We start from the raw sequence: 17,093 nt of genomic DNA, 5'->3' as shown, positions 1-17,093 counted from the left end.
CGCGTTCCCTTTCCGAGCCAAGCCGTTCGTTAGGTACGTCAGATGCGTTAAGTACAGAATAGTGTACATCTTGGGAGTTTGATGCGGAATGGTGATCCAGTTGATCACCAGATTCGAGAGCACCTTGACACCCCTTCTTTTATCCCTCGCTCCACCCCCCAGCGCGAGAGGTTTCGTGCCGCTCCCATGCGGATGAACAGAATATGAGTGAGCTCTTGGCCCCGTCATTGAAAGTCCGACCCGCCCACACAAACTCCGTGTCTCTCGACCAAAAACAACCCCAGCCCAAAGGGGTATTATTTTATGTTCCTCTACTCCCCGTCAAGCAATGCGTCCATCCCATTGCGCTCGCTCTCCAGGCTGTCCGCTGTGGGGTTATCTCCCCCCTTTCGTCCGCTAGTACTGCTGTGGTCGTCTTCGTCATCGTCGTCATCGTCCTCGTCCTCGTTGACAAGATCGACAAACATGCGATCTACGTCACCGTCGCCCTCGGTCCCTACACCGATGCCGATGGGGTCGTCGTCACGAGAGCCTCCGCCGCCATTGCCACCCCAGACACCTCTACCAAAGATTTCCTCTGCCCTTCCGCGACCCTCCTCTGTTCGACAGAGAATTTCCAACGCCTTGGTCTTGACGAGCCCGGAGTTCACGTCCAGTCCATCCTCGCCCCCGGGGTAGCCGCGCAGGAGCCGCTCTTCCAGACCGACGCTCGAGTTGCTGTCTCCCACGAGATACTGTCGTGCGTTGGCCGCTTCGTCTTGCATGAAGAAGGAGGGATGGATCGAGCCAGAGTCCAGAGCCATGGCATCCGTCTTTAGCATGGATGTCGAGCCGGAGCCGCCGTGGCCTTTCTGGCCTCGAGAAGATGCCGAGTCGTCCTGTCCGTGGGACGGGTGGGCGTGGGAGCTGCTGGCGATCGACAAGCCTGGGGTCTGCGGTTGGGCGGAGGAATGCCGCGAGAAGAAAGTATGGCCGCTCGTTCCGTAGGGGTGAGACCCGGTGGGACTCGCCGAGTGAGCACCGCCAGATGAGGCGGCAGAAGCGGCCTGCGCGGCAGCCTCGGCATTCATGGCCTTCCGTTTCAGACTGTTCGCCTTCCCCTTGACGTTCTCGGGCAAGTCGTCCGGATCGTCCACGCCGTACTGGGCCAGCATCTTCTGCAGCTTCGTCGGACGCGGCTTGCGGGTGCTCTTGGAAGACTCGAGCACCGGAGGCGGCACCGGGGCAACAGGACTCCACTTGTGGAGCTCCTGGCGGAAGAAGTTTGTCTCGTACACCAGCAGAACCTCTGCCCCCTCGATCTTGCGCAGGTAGAACCGCTGCGTCTCAGCTTCGGACGCCGTTGCCAGAACTGGATTACAGTAGGCAGCTATGTGCGAGCGGAATGCCTGCGCATTGTCAATCATCTTCTTGAGCAGCTCTTCCTCCTCGGGCTGGAAAGGGAGGTTCTGGATCTCGTCCTGCCAGTTCAGCAGCTCCTCCAGCTTGGGCCGGGCTGCGTCGCGGGGGATTTTGACTCGCCAGTCACAGATGGGACACGTGTATTTGTCGTCTTCCTTGACCTTGCCGCGCGCGATCTTGAGGCACTTGCCGTGATACCATTCGTGACAAAGTTCGCATTCGATCATCATGCCAGCCTCCGTCCGACGGCAGATACAGAATACTTCTCGGAAGCGTGGATCTTCCCAGCGATGGACTTTGCCCGAGGCGTCCGGACTGGGCTCCCTCGAGGCCGGTTCGGCCGGCAGCCGTGGCTTATCGTGGGTGATGTCGAAGCAGTCCACATTGCGATCCAACACATACTCCATGTGGCTCTTGAGGATGTGGAGAGGCGCGTTGGTCTTGCCGAAGAGCTTCTTTCCCTTCCGCATCCAGTCTTCGTGACGCTTCTGCTCCTTCTCCAGGTCCAGCGTGCCGGGCGGCTTAGCTTGAAGTTCCTCTATCTTCTTCATGATCTCGGCGACCTCGGTGTATTTCGGTCTCTTCCGATAGTCGGGATTTCGCGATCGCTCGTTGAGATCCACGATGTGGCGATGGGCCTCACGCTGCTTGTGCAAGATCTGATCCACGGCTGCCAGGGTCGCCTGCGAGACAGGCAGGGCCTGGTCTTGGGCTTGCTGGGAGAGTGCGGCCAGCTGGGGATAGTGAACAGCGTCGGCGTTGATCAACTCTTGGGCCTTCTTCTCCCACAGCTGTCCCTGGGCCAGCTGGTCATTGTAGTGGGAGAAGTGGTCGTTGTAGATGGGTATGTCGAGCCGCTTGCCCTCTTCAATCAGGTCCCTGACCTCGCCAAGCGTCATGAAGATGCCGCGGTTGGCGGCGGCTTTCTCGTTCCACTTGAGCTGGTCCAGCATACGCGAAAGCTTCTCGACCTCGGGCATGTCCACGTTGAAGCTCTGGCCCTCCTCCAAGAGTTCCTCGACGGTCTCGATGGTCTGGGCCTGGCGGTGGTCGAGCGCCTGTTTGGCGTTCTCCTGGAAGGTCTTGACGGCCTCGGCGCGTTCCTGTAGCTGGACTATCTCGGAGCAATCAAACCCGATCTGGTCCGCCTCGTCAAGGAGCCGATAGATGTTGGAAACGTTGCGCATGTCCCTTTCCTTCTGCTCCTGGCATGAGTTACCAATTGATTTGCGCACGCCGCTCTGCCAAGCCTTCTCGTTCTTGCGGCGATTCTGTTGCTTGCGGATGGTGTAGTTCGTCGCCTCCTCAACCCAATGGTTGCACCGTTCGACAAAATCCCGCAAAAGTGGCAGTGAAGGGAGCTCATACGGTATCTTCTCACCTTCGTTGAGGAGATTCCGCAGCGTCTTCAACGACGGAGTGGCCTCCTCGTCAAGTGTCCTCTCGTACTTCTCCTCCCAAGCCTCCGGCAAGTGCGCCTTATCGGCCACCTTCTTGAAGGCCGACTCCATGTCCTCCTCTGTCTTTCGATAGTAGAGGACGTGGTCTGATCCGAAGTATCGAGTTGACTCCTTAAGCTCACAGCAGGCGTAGTTTCCAGCATGGAGGAGACAATAGAACTTGCCAGTCTTGATGCACTTGAACCTGGACAGGTATGCGAATCCCTTGCAGTGGGCACACGCGTACTCCTCCTCAGGAACATCAACATCCTCGAGCCGGAATTCGAGGGGGCACTGTCCATCCCCACCTCCGCCAGTCAATTGGCATCGATGTGGAGTCTCGCCGACGTGTTTGGCAACGAACGCCTCCCTCTGGGCAAGCTCACGCCGGTGGATGCGTTCCAATGCAGGGGCCAGCCACTTTGCGGTCTGGATGGACAGGCTACCCGAGAGAACCCCTTCAACAGCCGTCCAAAGAAGCTCGTCATGTGCAAAGCACGGTTGGCGTCGGAAAAGCTGGAGTCTCTCTACCCCGGAGAGACCAAAGGGCTCCCAGTCGGAGGGGGCAAAGTTGACGGCCTCGTTGAAGTTGAACCCATGATTGAAGCCTGCATGGTAGGCTTGAGGGTAGGTGATGACGAACTGGCCCGCCCGCTGGTCCAGTGCATAGACCCGCACGCCAGCCTTCTTCAGCTGTTCCGGGGTCAGCAGTGTGACGAGCTGGAACAGGAGGTCTGGTTGCGTCTCGAAGAGTTCCGGGACCGCGTCGCGCATGGCGTTCTCGAACTTCTCGGCGTCTTCGCCAGGAATACCGTACCACGTCTTCGTGGCACCGAAATGCTGATAGTTAGCCGAGTATGAATAGTGGTCTTCATTATGCCAGCAGAAGGTGGAGAACATCATGCCAACGTAGACCCACGGGACCGTCATGCCGGATATGTCGGACTTGATGTGTCTGAACAGGCTGTCAGGGTGCAGTGGAAGCAGGTTGAGGTTCCAGGGGTCCGTCGAATACGGGTTATCGGGGTTCCTTTCCACGGTTGGGAAGCCTGAGCCATGGGTTGTGCAGTGGATGTCTGCACCATATTCCACCTCGACGGTCTCTTCCAAGTCGGCGACCAGCCTCCAGAACTCATTCTCAACGTCATCCTCGGTGACGGGTCGGTGGCAGTTCAGAACAGAGTCGACGGGCATCTTGTTCTCAAAGTATGCCTGTTTGAAGTCGGCAGCCTTTTGCTGGAATTGCTTGAGGGAGTATAGCCCGCCCTCCTGGAAGCCAAACTGGCCATCGCCGACAAGGCATCGCGCGCAATTCCATCCCGATTCGGGTCTGGATCTCAATGGCGCATCCAAACAGGAGCCATGATAGGCGTAATCACATGATTCGCAGACAAGGAACAAACCACCGCGCTCCTTGCCCTTGCCACACTCCTCACATTTCTTTTGTAGCACGTTAGCATTTGGATTTGGACCACTACCAGCAACGGCATCAAAATCACTCACCTCTCCGGGTACTACCGATTCGTCTCGGGGAACCCTTGGAGCTGATGGTCGGAAGACCGACATATGCGAACCAGCCACAATCGGGATGGCATCTGCAAGTCAATTGCATTAGCGAGTGTCTTGTAACCAATAAGCAGTGGCGGCCTGCAGAAACGCCAGGCTGGGATGCTGCCTGAACGGTGCAGGCGTATGGGTCCATCCCAGGAGCGGAATTTCGAGTGCCAAATTGCAGTTTCCCTGGTGCTATCAATCGCAAGGTGTGAAGAAATATGACTAACCTTTCTTTAATCGCTTACTCCTGCGACTGCCGCCCTCGGTCTCGTCCTTCTCGACGCAGTTCTCTTTTTTGGCAGAGTCGAGGCTGTCGCAGCTGAGCTGTCGCTTCAGAGAGGTGGCCGGTCCCAATCCCGAGGGTCGATACTCGGGCGTATTTTTTGCAGAGGTTAAGGGTGTGCCGATCTGTTTTGGAGGAGTGCCACCCTTGACCTCAGCAGCGGCAAGTGGGCGATTCACGCTCGTAAACCCAGAGTTAACCGCAGTGAAGCCTCCAGAGTTGATAGCTGTGAACCCCGAAGAAGCCTGGGGAGGGGGGGGCGGTGTATCTGCTACTGGCGTGTCCTGTTCAAGGTCTTTGACATGGCCGTTTATACCTGCTTGTAGGGCGTCTGTGGCATGTCTTGCGGGCGAATCAGCGCGCAGGCTGGACGGCGTATTGACGCTAGATCGCTTCATGGGGCTCGGCGCAGGGCTGGGAGTGAAGGGGCCTCCATATTCCAACTCTAGCTGCTGATGTACGCTGGGTTTGGCGACTCGCAGGTATTCCTCGTAGGGGCAGAGCCACTTCTGGTATGAGTTCTTCAGTGAGGTTGACAAGGAAGACATGATCTTCCCGCTGTAGCCCAAGTCTCTCCCGATCTCGGCCCATTTCTTGAGCTTGCAGACCTTCTCGAAACCGCCCCTGGCTTCGACAGCTTTCTTCAGGCGGTACAGGTCAAGCGGCTTCTTGTCAACATAGGGCCATCTCGTGAGGTTCGTGCCTTGCTGCTTGTGGAACCTCGCGAGGGCATCGAGATATGTAAGGTTTGCACGGGTGCCTAGACAGCCAGGGTCAACAATCATCAACAGGGCTGGGGGAGGAGTTGTAGTTCGAGGACGGGGAGGGGGGGGCTTACTGCCTTCAACAGAATTCAATTCTTGTTTTCGTGTTCGGAAATGGAATTTCTGTACCGACACAGCGGATTAGCAAGCAAGTTCTCGCCTGAAGTAGCCCACCCGATTGAACGAGGCAAACGCCCGGGTCGACCGAGTGCTTATGGCTCTGCAATGAGAAGGTGTGGCGAAGAGAACCGACTCACCTCTGTGTTTATCGCGAAATCAGGATTCCACGAGTCAGGCGGAATGATCTTGCAGAGACCATATTGGCTTGCTTCGGGCGAAATCTTGCGAATGTATTCCATGGGATTCTTCCACTCTTCTTCTGTCGGTTGGTATGTAGGCGCTTCTTGCAGCCCATGCAGCCTATCCTTCTTCACCACCGGCTCTCTGCACGCTGTGGGCTGGCCTCGTCTCTCAACCGAGGACAGATCGAGAGGCGGGCTCGTCATGGAGCTGAGGGGGTTCTGGGGGTTTGTCGGGTGGTAGCCGTTGGAATTGACCTGGGCAGTCTTGGGTTTGCCGGCTTGATTGGCAGAGGAGGCGACGGCCGGAGAGGCTCGTGAGCTGGCGTTCGCACTGCCAGCTCCTCCTCCGGCAGCGGCGATTCCGCCTACCGCGGGGGCCGACACCATCTCGTTGGGATTGGAGCAGTACGGCAATCGAGATTGTGAGTGGGGTTTCGGCTATCGTTGTGGAGAGTTGAAGAGGCGCGGGAGTCGTTCGAGATGTGTGGGATGCGATTCGCGGGGAGAGATATGTCTAAGGGCCGTCACCGGAAATGCCGGCGCATTATGAGGATTGAGATCGTGAAAGTCCAGGGGCTGGAGGGTTAAATGCAAACAGTTGGATCCTCGGGGAATTTTGGGCGATGGGGGTTTTCTGAGGGTGGGATGACGGGGGAGAAAAAGAGGCAGATGGGGAAGCCCAGGCGGGAGTGGTAAAAGTATAAAAGGGACGCCGTTCCGGCCCAGACAGTACAACACCCTGGCTTTTACTACCAAATGCAGATGCAGGTATTACTGCAATAATCATGGGATTTGGGCTCCGGAAGTAATTATTTCTCTAACTTGTGCTTCAAACAACCGCGCAGATGTGAAGGGGTAGGAAAACAAGGTAGGTAGATGGTGGCAGAAAAAAGAGGGAAGACTGTGGAGGTTCTCTCTTCGCAAAGGGAGAACTGAGGTGCTGAACATCCCGAGGCGGGCGAGGCGGCAGGAGCAGACAACCCACTGGGCGGCTCCAGAAAAATGAGTGGGATTCACAAAGTGGGTCGGGGACTCATTCTACACAGACGGCAAAAGCTCCAGGCAGGATCTGGGAGATATGGCACAGAGAATACGACAGCCAAGGTACGGGGCAGAAGAGTGTATTACGCATTAGTACCAAGGTAGGCAAGGTACCTCGAGGTACCGTAGCTCCTAGAACACCCCGGGCCAGCTCCAGTGAGTTATACTCTACCTGCTTAATTCTTAATCCTACGAGACTTATTAACCAACTACCTACCTGACCTTGCCTCCATGTCCACGATGCAAGGAAGACCGACCCAGCTTTGGGGGGAGTGGGGCTGAAAGTAACCAAGAACTTGCCTTTAAAGGGCAGTCGGCGGCATCCGATGGTTCATGACACTACCAACCCACAAAACCTCATCACTCTTCTACATTTAAAGCCCACTAGTAGTACGATTACTACAGCCGGATTTGGAAACTGAGACAGAGGCAGTTACATCATATTTGCAGTACCCCAGGCCTGAATTGAATCAGTAAATTCGTCGTCTACTGCACAATAGAACCAGCCGAGGGACAAACGAGAGGAGAGCTGGATAGGTATGTACCTCGTAGGTATGCAAGGGCTCGTGCAGTGTGCCGGTAGTGTTTAACAGTAAATAAAAAGGGAAAAAAAACTTTTAAATAGAAAACGCCCAATGAGCCCTGCGCTGCCAGGCAGCTGATTCGATGCTTGAAGCGGCGGTACATACATGTATAGAGTAAGCTCTTGGCACACACTCCCTCCCCCTCTATACTGCATGCAGAAGATGGGGATCTGATCTGATATTGTCCCAGGCGTTGCAGGGGGCCAGTCCAATGATGTCGCTTATTTCTCCAATCACAAGCGACTGACGTTCGAAAAGGGAGGTGAGGTGCTTCGAGAAACCAACCCACACAGCCTAACTCAGCTTGACACGCACGTGCAGTGATAAATTGATTCAAAGCCCCACCTGCTTACGCACAGACCCTGCTTGGTCAAAATAGGTACACAAATACTTATTGGGATGCTGAACCTGAGTCTTCCAATTTCCATCCATGATACCTACGGCAATGTGTGTACCATAGCAAGTCCAAATTGTTGATATCGGGGTGTTCGGTAGGCTAGGCTCGTATCTTTATACAAGCATCCCTTCTTTAGGCAATGTCTGGAAATCCCGCTGGTTCCTGAAACGATACCGTGCTTTTTATCCCATGGGGTATATCTTATCCGAAAATGCTATTCCTCTTTGAGTGATCTGGTTATCCCAACGCCAGACTATAACGCCATGCTCATCCCCGATAACGCCGTTCTGAGCGGCGCTCATGACTTCGCTCTGCGCTTCTTCCCCAAGAGTTTGTCCCTCTCCTTCGTGCCCCTGAGCCTTATCGTCAGCTCCTTCATCATGTCTCCCCAACGGACATGCCCTTGGCACTTTGGGCACTCTCCCTCGACCGGTATTATGCTCCCCTCCTGTTCGCTGACAGGGAGCATATGCCGGCTCCAGCACGACAGATGCCCGACTCCCTCACAACCACTGTTGGTGCATAAGGCGTAGATGCCCTCGCTGGGAGACATCGGGTCACTGCACACAACGCAGCTCCCCTCGCGCTCGAAATCGAACACATCCTTCCCCTTTGCAACGTAGTCCTTGATAGGCTCGTAGTCCAGTGGCAGGGCGTGGATCCCCCAAGGGCTCGCCGGCCCCGCCTCCGATCCATCCTCTACGCTGCTCTGCTCCGCGGGCCCAAAGTCCGTGACGACGGGGAAGCCGCGTGGCATCGGCTCGTTGGCCGTGGCGCACCACTTCACCCACGCGGCGTGGGCGTCGCGCGAGAAGAAGTGCAGCTTGAGCGGCCAGCGCGCGAAGCTCGGCACCCGGACGAGGAGGTGGATGTTCGACACGACCGACGCGAGGCTGGGCCGCGGTCTGCGGGGCTGCCCGTTGCGCTTCGTCTGCGTCGACACTGTCAGCCGGGACGACGCCGGTATGTGCAGCGACAGATGCGGGTTTGCGAGGGCCCATCTGTTTGCTCAGCGGTCAGATATATGTGCCGCCCCGTGGCCCCTTTTCCTCCCCCAGCCCAGGCTCCCTGAGCTGCGTGGGCACTTACTCGAATTTCAGAGCCGCGATCTGGCTCGGGAAGCCAGACACGAGCGCTAGCATCTCCCACGGACGGAGACTGCTTCGCGATGTCCGAGCAGCCCCGCCGCGAGCGTCGCCATTGTGCTGTTTTAACCTCCTGGGCGGATTTGGGGTTGAGCCTATATATAGGGAGGCATGTGTTACGGTAGATCGGAGGACGTAGACGGTATACAGAGGAGGGATAGGTTTAGTGAGAATGGCCATGCTGGGTTGCGAGATTCGAGATGTGGGGTTCTCAGCCAGGAGGTTGCAGGCAGGTGTGAATGTGGACAGTTGCCGACAATGGCATCTGTATGTCGGTCATCTGCTCAATATCCGTTGGTTTCTCAGGGCATTCATCGGTGGGTATGATTCCTGGATTCCTAGAGGATACTGTAGATGATAAGAGTTGTGGTTGAGGACTTTGTTTACGAAGTATTACGTCGGGCAGGCAACCTACCAAGGTGGGGTGGAGGCGCACGAACCAATTGGGGGAAGGACCCCCATGCCAACACAAAATGCTTGGTGCTGCTTGGTTTTCAAGCGCACATAAGGGGTTGAGGCCAATTGTATGAGCTATGTTTACATCCTGGATCTATGTTTACATCCTGGATCCATGGATCCCCTCATGATAAGCCCTGGGTAGAAGGAGACTTTCTATAAGCCCCAATATATAAGATCCACTCCTGCCACTCTGCTCCAAGAATCGACCATCGCAGATCCAACAAAGTGATCCAGCAGAGTGGCAGTTTAGTGTTTAGAAACTGTATGCGAATCCCAAAGAAGTCAGGGCAAAGGCATGGCAAGCAGTTTGTGCAGCGAAGAGTCTAGCTTGGTGGTCGGTCGGTCAGTCCTATGGCTGGGACACCATCTGCAGGAAAATGCAAGCTCATCCGGCTGCTTCACAGGGAAAGACTCGAAGGGAACCATTGGGAATTTCAAGTCCTTGTCACATCTAACGTAAAGACATGCGACAATCGCAAATTCAGCCTCAGAAGAAACCCCTAGGATACAGTGATAACTAAGTATCCCCCTTATGTTGGCAATCTAGCTGTGCTTGAGGGATGAGTTAGCCATAGTTTCTTTCTAACGAGAGATGATGCCAACTCACCATTTGGAAACATGCCCTTTCCTCCCACACAACCTTTGGACAGACTGTCCTTGAACGCCAGATAACCCCGGCAATATTGAGAGATTTCAGCAGGTGGATGCATCATCGCAATAGAAACGAGCCTAAGCAATAAGATCGGCCACATTCATCGGCATCTCATCGATCTGAGTTGAGTAATACACTGTGAAGCTAGTTAGCATAGCACCAGGTGGTAGAGTGTAGAGTCAGAGAGGGGTACTTACACTCAATGTCCCGCAAGATGCGCACATCCTCGCTGGTAACAAAATTGATCGCAACACCCTTGCGCCCGAAACGTCCAGACCGACCAATGCGATGGATATAGTTCTCTCGGTTGCTCGGCAGGTCGTAGTTGATCACCAAGCTGACCTGCTGGACATCGATTCCTCTGGCCCACACGTCGGTCGAGATCAAGACTCTGCTGTTGCCCTGTCGGAAATCCTGCATGATGCTGTCTCGCTCCTTCTGAGGCATGTCTCCATGCATGCTGCTCACAGTGAAGTTGGCCTCTCGCATCTTGTCGGTCAGCCAGTCCACCTTGCGCCGAGTGTTGCAGAAGATGACGGCCTGGGTAATAGTCAGGGTGTCGTAGAGATCACAGAGAGTGTCAAACTTCCAGTCCTCCTTCTCCACAGCAATGAAGTACTGCTTCAGGCCCTCAAGAGTCAACTCGTCACGCTTGACTAGGATGCGAACAGGGTCGGTCATGAACTTGGTCGTCATGTCCAGGACATCGTAAGGAAGAGTGGCTGATACCACCACAACCTGGGTAGCGGGAGGGAGATATCGGTAGACGTCATAAATCTGCTCCCGGAACCCTTGGTTGAGAAGCTCGTCGGCCTCATCGAGGACCAGCATCTTGATATGCCGGGTGCGGAGGTGGCGGCGGCGAATCATGTCAGCCACCCGCCCCGGGGTACCAGACACAATATGCTGTCCGTAGTCGAGCTTCCGAATGTCCTCTCCAACGTTGGTGCCACCAATGCAGGCATGGCATTGCACATTCAAGTAGTCGCCCAGCGCCATGACCACACTCTGAATCTGGGTGGCCAACTCGCGGGTGGGAGATAGCACCAGGGCCTGTGTCTCACGGACCGCCGTATCGATGACCTGCAGCATGCTGATCGAGAAGGTCGCAGTTTTACCGGTTCCTGACTGCGCCTGGGCAATGGTGTCGCGGCCCTTGCAGATTTGGACTATGGCTCGGGACTGGACTGCAGATGGCGACTCATATCCATAGGCATAGATACCTCGAAGGAGACTCTCTGCATGTCATCCAATGTCAGCCCCAGCTCGAACACGTCTTCTTTCTCAGCCTTACCTTTCAGGGACATCGCCTCGAAAGTGGGGTGAACGGTGACCTCCTTTGAGGTTGAGAATTCAATTTTCTCATCCGCTTTGCGGTCGATACCTCCGCCGTCCGCCATGTTGATGTTTGGACAATGAGGTCACAGTCTTGTGCAAATTGTTGATGGCAAGAGGAGAGCAGGCTGGGATTGTTGATGCTTGATGAGGCTCAAGGTTTTGTCAAAAGTACCTGGTAACCTCTAAAATTTTGGCGGGTAATTATCGGCATAGAATTTGCCGCCCGGTGATTTGCCAGAACCAAATTGACAATGGCCTCCCGCCTTTTTTTCTGCCAGCCTTGCGCCGATAAGCTTTGCTGCTTTTCGGCCGCGACTTGCCAATACTACCACCACCGTTAATATCGTTGAAATATCGAGCACCTCTACGACAAAATGTTGGTTGAGGACCAGCGATATATCCATGAGGACCTCGAGCGCCTCGAGCAAGGCATCGCTGATCGTGTCAGTGAAGAGCCGAAGCATGTACGTTCATGACCCTCACCTTCTCCCTCTACCGATACCCATGGATTCTGCTAACCCACCGCGCTTCAGATTCGTGCCCGCCTAAATCGCGATCATGAAGTCTCCCAGCTCCTGGACCAGATCCAGAAGCAATCGGCCGAAATCCTCTCCATCTACGAAGACGCGTCGGGAGTGCGATCCAAGGAAATCCTCCAGATTGGCAGCGGCGACCCCTTCGAGGAATTCTACCGCCAGGTGAACGAGGTCAAGGAACATCATTCACGATACGCAAATGAGCAGGCCGAAAACTCCGAGATCCGGTACCGCCCTCGCAAGGCTGGCGAGGACCAGGTCCCGTACATCGTTGAGAGCATGTTCTCGGGCGAGGAGGCATACGGCCGCTACTTCGATCTGCACGCCTGCCACGAGTCGTATCTCAATCTACCCAATGTTAAACGCCTCGCCTACCTGCAATACCTGGAAGTCTTTGACAATTTCGCCGCCGTGGCGGGCGGATTGAAGCGATCCGACAAGTTGACCGACCAGTACTTCAAGTACGTGGGCGAGTTGATGGAATATCTCGAGTCATTCATGCGAAGAACACGACCATTGGAGAATATCGAAAAGGTGTTTGCGAGCTGGGACAAGGAGTTTGAGGACTCTTGGCAGAAGGACGAGATCCAGGGCTGGCAGCTGGAAACAGCTGCAATCCCAAGTGGAACAAACAGAACATTGAGCACGCCGGACGCAGTCTGGTGCGACGCATGTGAGAAGGACTTCAAGAACGAAAACGTCTACAAGGGACATCTTAACGGTCGCAAGCACGTCAAGGCTGCAGAGGAACTGAAGAAGAGGCGGGAAGCCTCCGCTGCGTCGGCGGACGGCACACCTGAATCCTCTGCACACCGTCTCAAGGAGCGCGCCGTGGCAGAGAGGGAGTACAGAGTGAAGAGGCTCTCAGGAGCCATGAGCACGGAGCGGGATGACACGCGCGTGAACGTGGAGCGGAGACAAGGAATGACGGAGCGGGAGCGGGCGCAGGAGCTGGACAATATCTTCAACGAAGTTGGCATAGCTGAGGAGAATGGCGAGGCCGAGGAGGAGGAAGAGGAGAACGGCGAGGAGAGGATCTATAACCCCCTCAAGCTTCCCCTCGCATGGGATGGCAAGCCGATTCCGTTCTGGCTCTACCGATTGCACGGCCTCGGCGTTGAGTTCCCCTGCGAGATCTGCGGGAACTATGTGTATCGCGGCCGCCGGGCCTTTGACAAGCACTTCAACGAGAGCAGGCACATATACGGCCTCAAGTGCCTGGGAATCTCGAACACGCACCTTTTCCGGGATATTACGGATATCGCGGAGGCGCTGAGGTTGTGGGATAAAATCCAGCGGGACCAGAAGAAGACCAAGGTGGATGATGGCAGTGTTGTACAGATGGAGGATGCCGAGGGGAATGTCATGCCGGAAAAGGTCTACTACGACTTGCAGAAGCAAGGACTGCTCTGATCCCTCGGAGAGGGTTTGAGCGGAATTGGGAGAGGGAAACCACATCTGTACATTATCATAGAGCCATGACGGAATGAGAAGTCCTCATCTTGAAATTACGGCTCACACTTCATATCCGGGCTCACTTACGGGGCATTGGCACCATGATCGTTGGGCAGCCAACCCAGGGTGACTGTTCCATGTGCATACAAACAGAATGAGTTCACCGACCTCGTCCGGTCAAGCAATCAATCAATGCCAGGCAGGACGCCATTGAACGCGACAATATGACTTGCATCAGAGCGGGCGGCCCCTCCAGCCTGGGACAGACTGGGGACTCGAAAATCGAAATGTAGATCTCAGAAATGAAACAGTCGCCGAACGGTGAGAAACCGGCGATAGTGATTAACGAAGGATCCTTTCCCAGTATTTGTTCTGTGAGTTTCTATGACGCCCAAGGGCGGCTCACCACGTGTGCACGCTTCACCAGGATAGAGTCCTTTAGCAATGCTATGGTTAGACACTCATGATTATGAGAAGAGGAGAAGAACCAGAAACGCAAAATTTGCGAGTGGTTTTGATGGTGGGCCGTGGGTGCCAGATATGTCACGTGGCCGGTCACAGGCAAAGTTGATCGTAATTTGCAATTGTCTGATTGGCAGATCTGGGCCGAGGAGCCGAAGCTCAAGTGGTCGCTCACTACCGTTCCGACCGGGACATCCAATGCTCGTCGTCGTCAGACTTCCTTGATCTCATCGGAGCTGCCATCAATTGAGACTTCCCCAACCGGTCCGGACTGCGTACACACACGAATATATCCTCCGGAGGACTAACTCTCAGGCCGCGGGCTGTTCGCAATGATTGCTCAACGGGTTGGCGCAACGGCGCTTCGGCGAGGTATGTCGGAATGATATCATGAAGCAAAATCCTAGGAAACCTCTCTCCCGCTGACACCTAATGTCTCCCGGCCTCCAGTTGCCACCAAGCCTTCAAACGCCTTCTTCACCCAGAACCTCGTTAGAGCCGCACTAGCATCAAACCTCTCGGCCACACAATCCCGGTATGCCTGCCTGCCCCCGAACACCCCCCCTTCCGCCCCCGACCCTACCCACAGAACCACAGATAGCTAACGAGTCCCCTCTCACAGCCCCGTCACAACCCAGAAGCTCACCCCAAACGAGGGGAACACGATCCTGGACCAGCAGCGGCTGCTTCGGCCCGTCAGCCCGCACCTGGAGATCTACGACAAGAAGCAGACCTACTTCGGCGGCTCCATCTGGCAGCGGTTCACGGGCGCCGGGCTGAGCGGGGCGCTGTACGTCTACGCGGCCGCCTACCTGACGGCGCCGCTGTTGGGCTGGCACCTCGAGAGCCAGTCGCTGGTCGCCGCCTTCGCCGCCCTGCCCGTCGCCGCCAAGACGGGCGTCAAGTTCGTCGCCGCCTGGCCGCTCGTCTTCCACTTCTACAACGGCATCAGGCACCTTGTCTACGACCTCGCCATCGGCTTCTCCAAGAAGACCATCATCCAGGGGGGTTACATGATCTGGGGCGCCTCGGTCGTCACCACCGTTGGCTTGCTGTTCCTGTAAGAGGGGCGCGGGAAGGTCGAGAGGGGGAAGTGGTGCAGGCTGGGGAACTGGCTGAAGGGTGGAACGGGGGGGTTATACTGCGTCCATGTGAGGAGTGTTGCCAAACTTGGAGGACCGGGATAGACTACTCGGGCACCCAGGGAGGTTCACAGCGGAATTGGTGGAAAGCCTCAAAATAACTGTGATATATGTACTGCATGCAACCTTTGCAAGTTTGTTCCAGTAGTTCTCGTACTAAATGTAGTACGTTGTTTCGCTGAGTTAACCAACACCCCCCCTTCCCGAACTCAAGCAACTCAAAAACGCCATTCGCCCGAATTGGGTATGCCAGACCAATCATCGTCCCACTGTGCTAGAGCTTGTCGCAGACGTCGACTCCTAATCGAATTGCCTTGCATCCAGGACCTCTCTGTTCAGCGCGTGGTTTCCCAGCCGCGCGACCCCCTCTCCAATGGTGTCGCCCAGGAACTCGGTCAGCTCGGCTGCCTCGCCCGAGGACGTGGTGCCGTTCATGCCATTTGTGACGGCGGCCCCGGTGCCTCCGACCAGGCTGCTGATCGCCTTGAGAATACCGCCGACAAGCACTTCAAATTCCAGAGCGCTGGTCTCTCCCTTTTCTTTCAATGGTTGCAGGATCCCCGAGTCGAAGGTCTTCAGGTTGGGCAGGGCCAGCACCCTTATCGCCTCAGGGCCGCCAGTGGCGGACAGGCCGCTGATCGCGCCAAAGAGCACTGCCGGGGTGCGGGTCGGATCCAGGAAATACTTCAGGCACGTCCTGGTGAGCTTGGGCCGCAGCATCGCGTTCGACTTGCTGTATTTCCTCGCAATTGTACCCAGCAGGCTGGCAGCCATCTCGCGGAGGCGGTACTGCTCTTGGATGGTATCTGTTCCGTCCTCTGTCCCGCCAAGCTTGCGACTCATCAAGCATGTCAGCACCGGCGCTGAGAGGGCGCTGGCATACGGGTCCAGAAAGAGGTTTGGGTTCGCGATGACCGCCTCGGCAAGCTCCATCATCTGACGCAACACGAATATGTCGTCGAGGCGGTGGGTGACTTGGCTGGTGATGAAGTTGACGAAGTAGGGGAGAAGCTGGTGCAAGCCAGGGTCGGATCGGACCGACTCCAGGGCCGCGGCTCGGAGACGGAGCTTCTCTTCGTCGGGGTCGTCGTCCAGAAGCGCTGCCTGTATCTTATCGAAGTAGAGGATGAGTTCTTTCGAGATGACGTGCTTGACTGATGGTCTGAAGGATACATTGTCGTTGCCCGCAAGAGCGGAGAGGGCAGGGTTTGCGCCGGGTCCTTTGGGTAGGAGCTCCTTTGACGAGGTCTCGGCCGTTGTGGGGTTCTGCGGTATGGATGGCTGGACGCCCTCAATGGCGAGCCAATGTGCTAGAAGTAGATGTGTCAGCGCTGGAAGCGCAGTGGCCTGTGACGGGGCGAAATGGAAGTAGATCTTACCAGTAAAGCTAATATCTCGTGGCACCTTTGGCAACGGAGCGTTGATGAGCTTCTCAAAGTCCACCTCTTCGTCTTCGATATAGAATAACGGCTGGCCGGGCCCAAGGCTCGCCTCCCCATACCGAAGCGGCCGTGTCGAATCGTATCCGTACAGCGGCTCGATGTCGAGGACCTTTAGTGCCTGCGAGACGTCCTGGACTGTGAGGGTAGTGCGGTTGCCGGCGCGCATAAAACGGAGAGCCTCCACGATGACTTGTCCGATGCGATATTCGACATCCTGGGAGAGGCAGCGCAGGGCTTCATCGTTCAGCTGAGTGATGCCCACAGACTCGGCGACATCCTTCACGTTCTCCTGATTCCAGAGGAGCTTTGGCACCTCTGGTGCCGGATTTGCCATATTGCACACGCGATGCAGTCGAGCGACGCAATTGCGTGTGTGATGCGAGGCTGAATTCGAGGTTGGCGGGACGGATGAGGCTGAAAATGGCCAAGCAGTATATTTGAATGGGTTTGTCCGGGGCTGGGTCCCCGCGGGCGGGCGCTAAAATGCGAGGGTTCGTTCCTACTCGATTAGTGAATTCCCAGTAATGTATTATGTATGTACTAGGTAGCTTTCGATTCAACGAGACGGAGTTCATTTGACGAGGCCTTCTCGCCTCCCTATTGTCCCAGCTGACAATTGAATCCAATTCGAACAATAGGTAAGCGGTTGGCATAAACAGGGATTCTCAACCTAGAGCATTCCCTGTGCGCTTCCAAA

At 55.7% G+C, this 17,093-nt stretch overlaps 6 protein-coding genes across 6 annotated transcripts; 2 read left to right on the top strand and 4 right to left on the bottom strand.

The window, feature by feature from the left end:
• Positions 1-311: 311 nt before the first annotated feature.
• QBC33DRAFT_453655 (PLU-1-like protein-domain-containing protein) lies at positions 312-6,130 on the bottom strand (the record flags this gene model as incomplete). The annotated part of the gene is made up of 5 exons (XM_060424697.1): positions 312-4,280; positions 4,344-4,435; positions 4,622-5,437; positions 5,516-5,564; positions 5,699-6,130. The coding sequence occupies 5 exons, from the start codon at positions 6,128-6,130 to the stop codon at positions 312-314; spliced, it is 5,358 nt and encodes a 1,785-aa protein (XP_060282467.1).
• Positions 6,131-7,686: 1,556 nt separating this feature from the next.
• On the bottom strand, positions 7,687-9,283 carry QBC33DRAFT_542325 (uncharacterized protein). The gene is made up of 2 exons (XM_060428255.1): positions 8,855-9,283; positions 7,687-8,766 (listed from the first exon to the last, which is right to left on the bottom strand). The coding sequence occupies exons 1-2, from the start codon at positions 9,088-9,090 to the stop codon at positions 8,064-8,066; spliced, it is 939 nt and encodes a 312-aa protein (XP_060282466.1). The 5' UTR covers positions 9,091-9,283; the 3' UTR covers positions 7,687-8,063.
• An 815-nt stretch (positions 9,284-10,098) lies between these two features.
• QBC33DRAFT_516151 (DEAD/DEAH box helicase) lies at positions 10,099-11,421 on the bottom strand (the record flags this gene model as incomplete). Its single annotated transcript, XM_060426129.1, has 3 exons — positions 10,099-10,157; positions 10,219-11,259; positions 11,316-11,421. 3 exons carry the CDS (start codon positions 11,419-11,421, stop codon positions 10,099-10,101), a joined length of 1,206 nt encoding a protein of 401 aa, XP_060282465.1.
• A 222-nt stretch (positions 11,422-11,643) lies between these two features.
• On the top strand, positions 11,644-13,632 carry QBC33DRAFT_474401 (uncharacterized protein). Its single transcript, XM_060425226.1, has 2 exons — positions 11,644-11,823; positions 11,893-13,632. The coding sequence occupies exons 1-2, from the start codon at positions 11,734-11,736 to the stop codon at positions 13,306-13,308; spliced, it is 1,506 nt and encodes a 501-aa protein (XP_060282464.1). The 5' UTR covers positions 11,644-11,733; the 3' UTR covers positions 13,309-13,632.
• A 340-nt stretch (positions 13,633-13,972) lies between these two features.
• QBC33DRAFT_570960 (uncharacterized protein) lies at positions 13,973-15,206 on the top strand. Its single transcript, XM_060430586.1, has 3 exons — positions 13,973-14,184; positions 14,263-14,347; positions 14,435-15,206. The coding sequence occupies exons 1-3, from the start codon at positions 14,145-14,147 to the stop codon at positions 14,874-14,876; spliced, it is 567 nt and encodes a 188-aa protein (XP_060282463.1). The 5' UTR covers positions 13,973-14,144; the 3' UTR covers positions 14,877-15,206.
• A 48-nt stretch (positions 15,207-15,254) lies between these two features.
• QBC33DRAFT_453613 (uncharacterized protein) lies at positions 15,255-16,730 on the bottom strand (the record flags this gene model as incomplete). Its single annotated transcript, XM_060424694.1, has 2 exons — positions 15,255-16,264; positions 16,334-16,730. The coding sequence occupies 2 exons, from the start codon at positions 16,728-16,730 to the stop codon at positions 15,255-15,257; spliced, it is 1,407 nt and encodes a 468-aa protein (XP_060282462.1).
• Positions 16,731-17,093: the final 363 nt, after the last annotated feature.

Source organism: Phialemonium atrogriseum (assembly GCF_030411735.1).
Source record: "Phialemonium atrogriseum strain 8032-3 unplaced genomic scaffold QBC33scaffold_16, whole genome shotgun sequence".
Taxonomy (NCBI): Eukaryota; Fungi; Ascomycota; class Sordariomycetes; order Cephalothecales; family Cephalothecaceae; genus Phialemonium; species Phialemonium atrogriseum.
This window is presented reverse-complemented; position numbering and strand designations above follow the sequence as displayed.

What these genes read in the sequence shown, in the direction of transcription:
- QBC33DRAFT_542325 (XM_060428255.1), bottom strand. Translation starts at nt 9,090, where the DNA reads ATGGCCATTCTCACTAAACCTATCCCTCCTCTGTATACCGTCTACGTC. An exon ending in ATCGCGGCTCTGAAATTCGA is followed by an intron (nt 8,767 to 8,854) that starts GTAAGTGCCCAC and finishes CTGAGCAAACAG; the next exon opens with ATGGGCCCTCGCAAACCCGC.
- QBC33DRAFT_474401 (XM_060425226.1), top strand. Translation starts at nt 11,734, where the DNA reads ATGTTGGTTGAGGACCAGCGATATATCCATGAGGACCTCGAGCGCCTC. An exon ending in TCAGTGAAGAGCCGAAGCAT is followed by an intron (nt 11,824 to 11,892) that starts GTACGTTCATGA and finishes ACCGCGCTTCAG; the next exon opens with ATTCGTGCCCGCCTAAATCG.
- QBC33DRAFT_570960 (XM_060430586.1), top strand. Translation starts at nt 14,145, where the DNA reads ATGATTGCTCAACGGGTTGGCGCAACGGCGCTTCGGCGAG. An exon ending in CGCAACGGCGCTTCGGCGAG is followed by an intron (nt 14,185 to 14,262) that starts GTATGTCGGAAT and finishes CCCGGCCTCCAG; the next exon opens with TTGCCACCAAGCCTTCAAAC. An exon ending in CTCTCGGCCACACAATCCCG is followed by an intron (nt 14,348 to 14,434) that starts GTATGCCTGCCT and finishes CCCCTCTCACAG; the next exon opens with CCCCGTCACAACCCAGAAGC.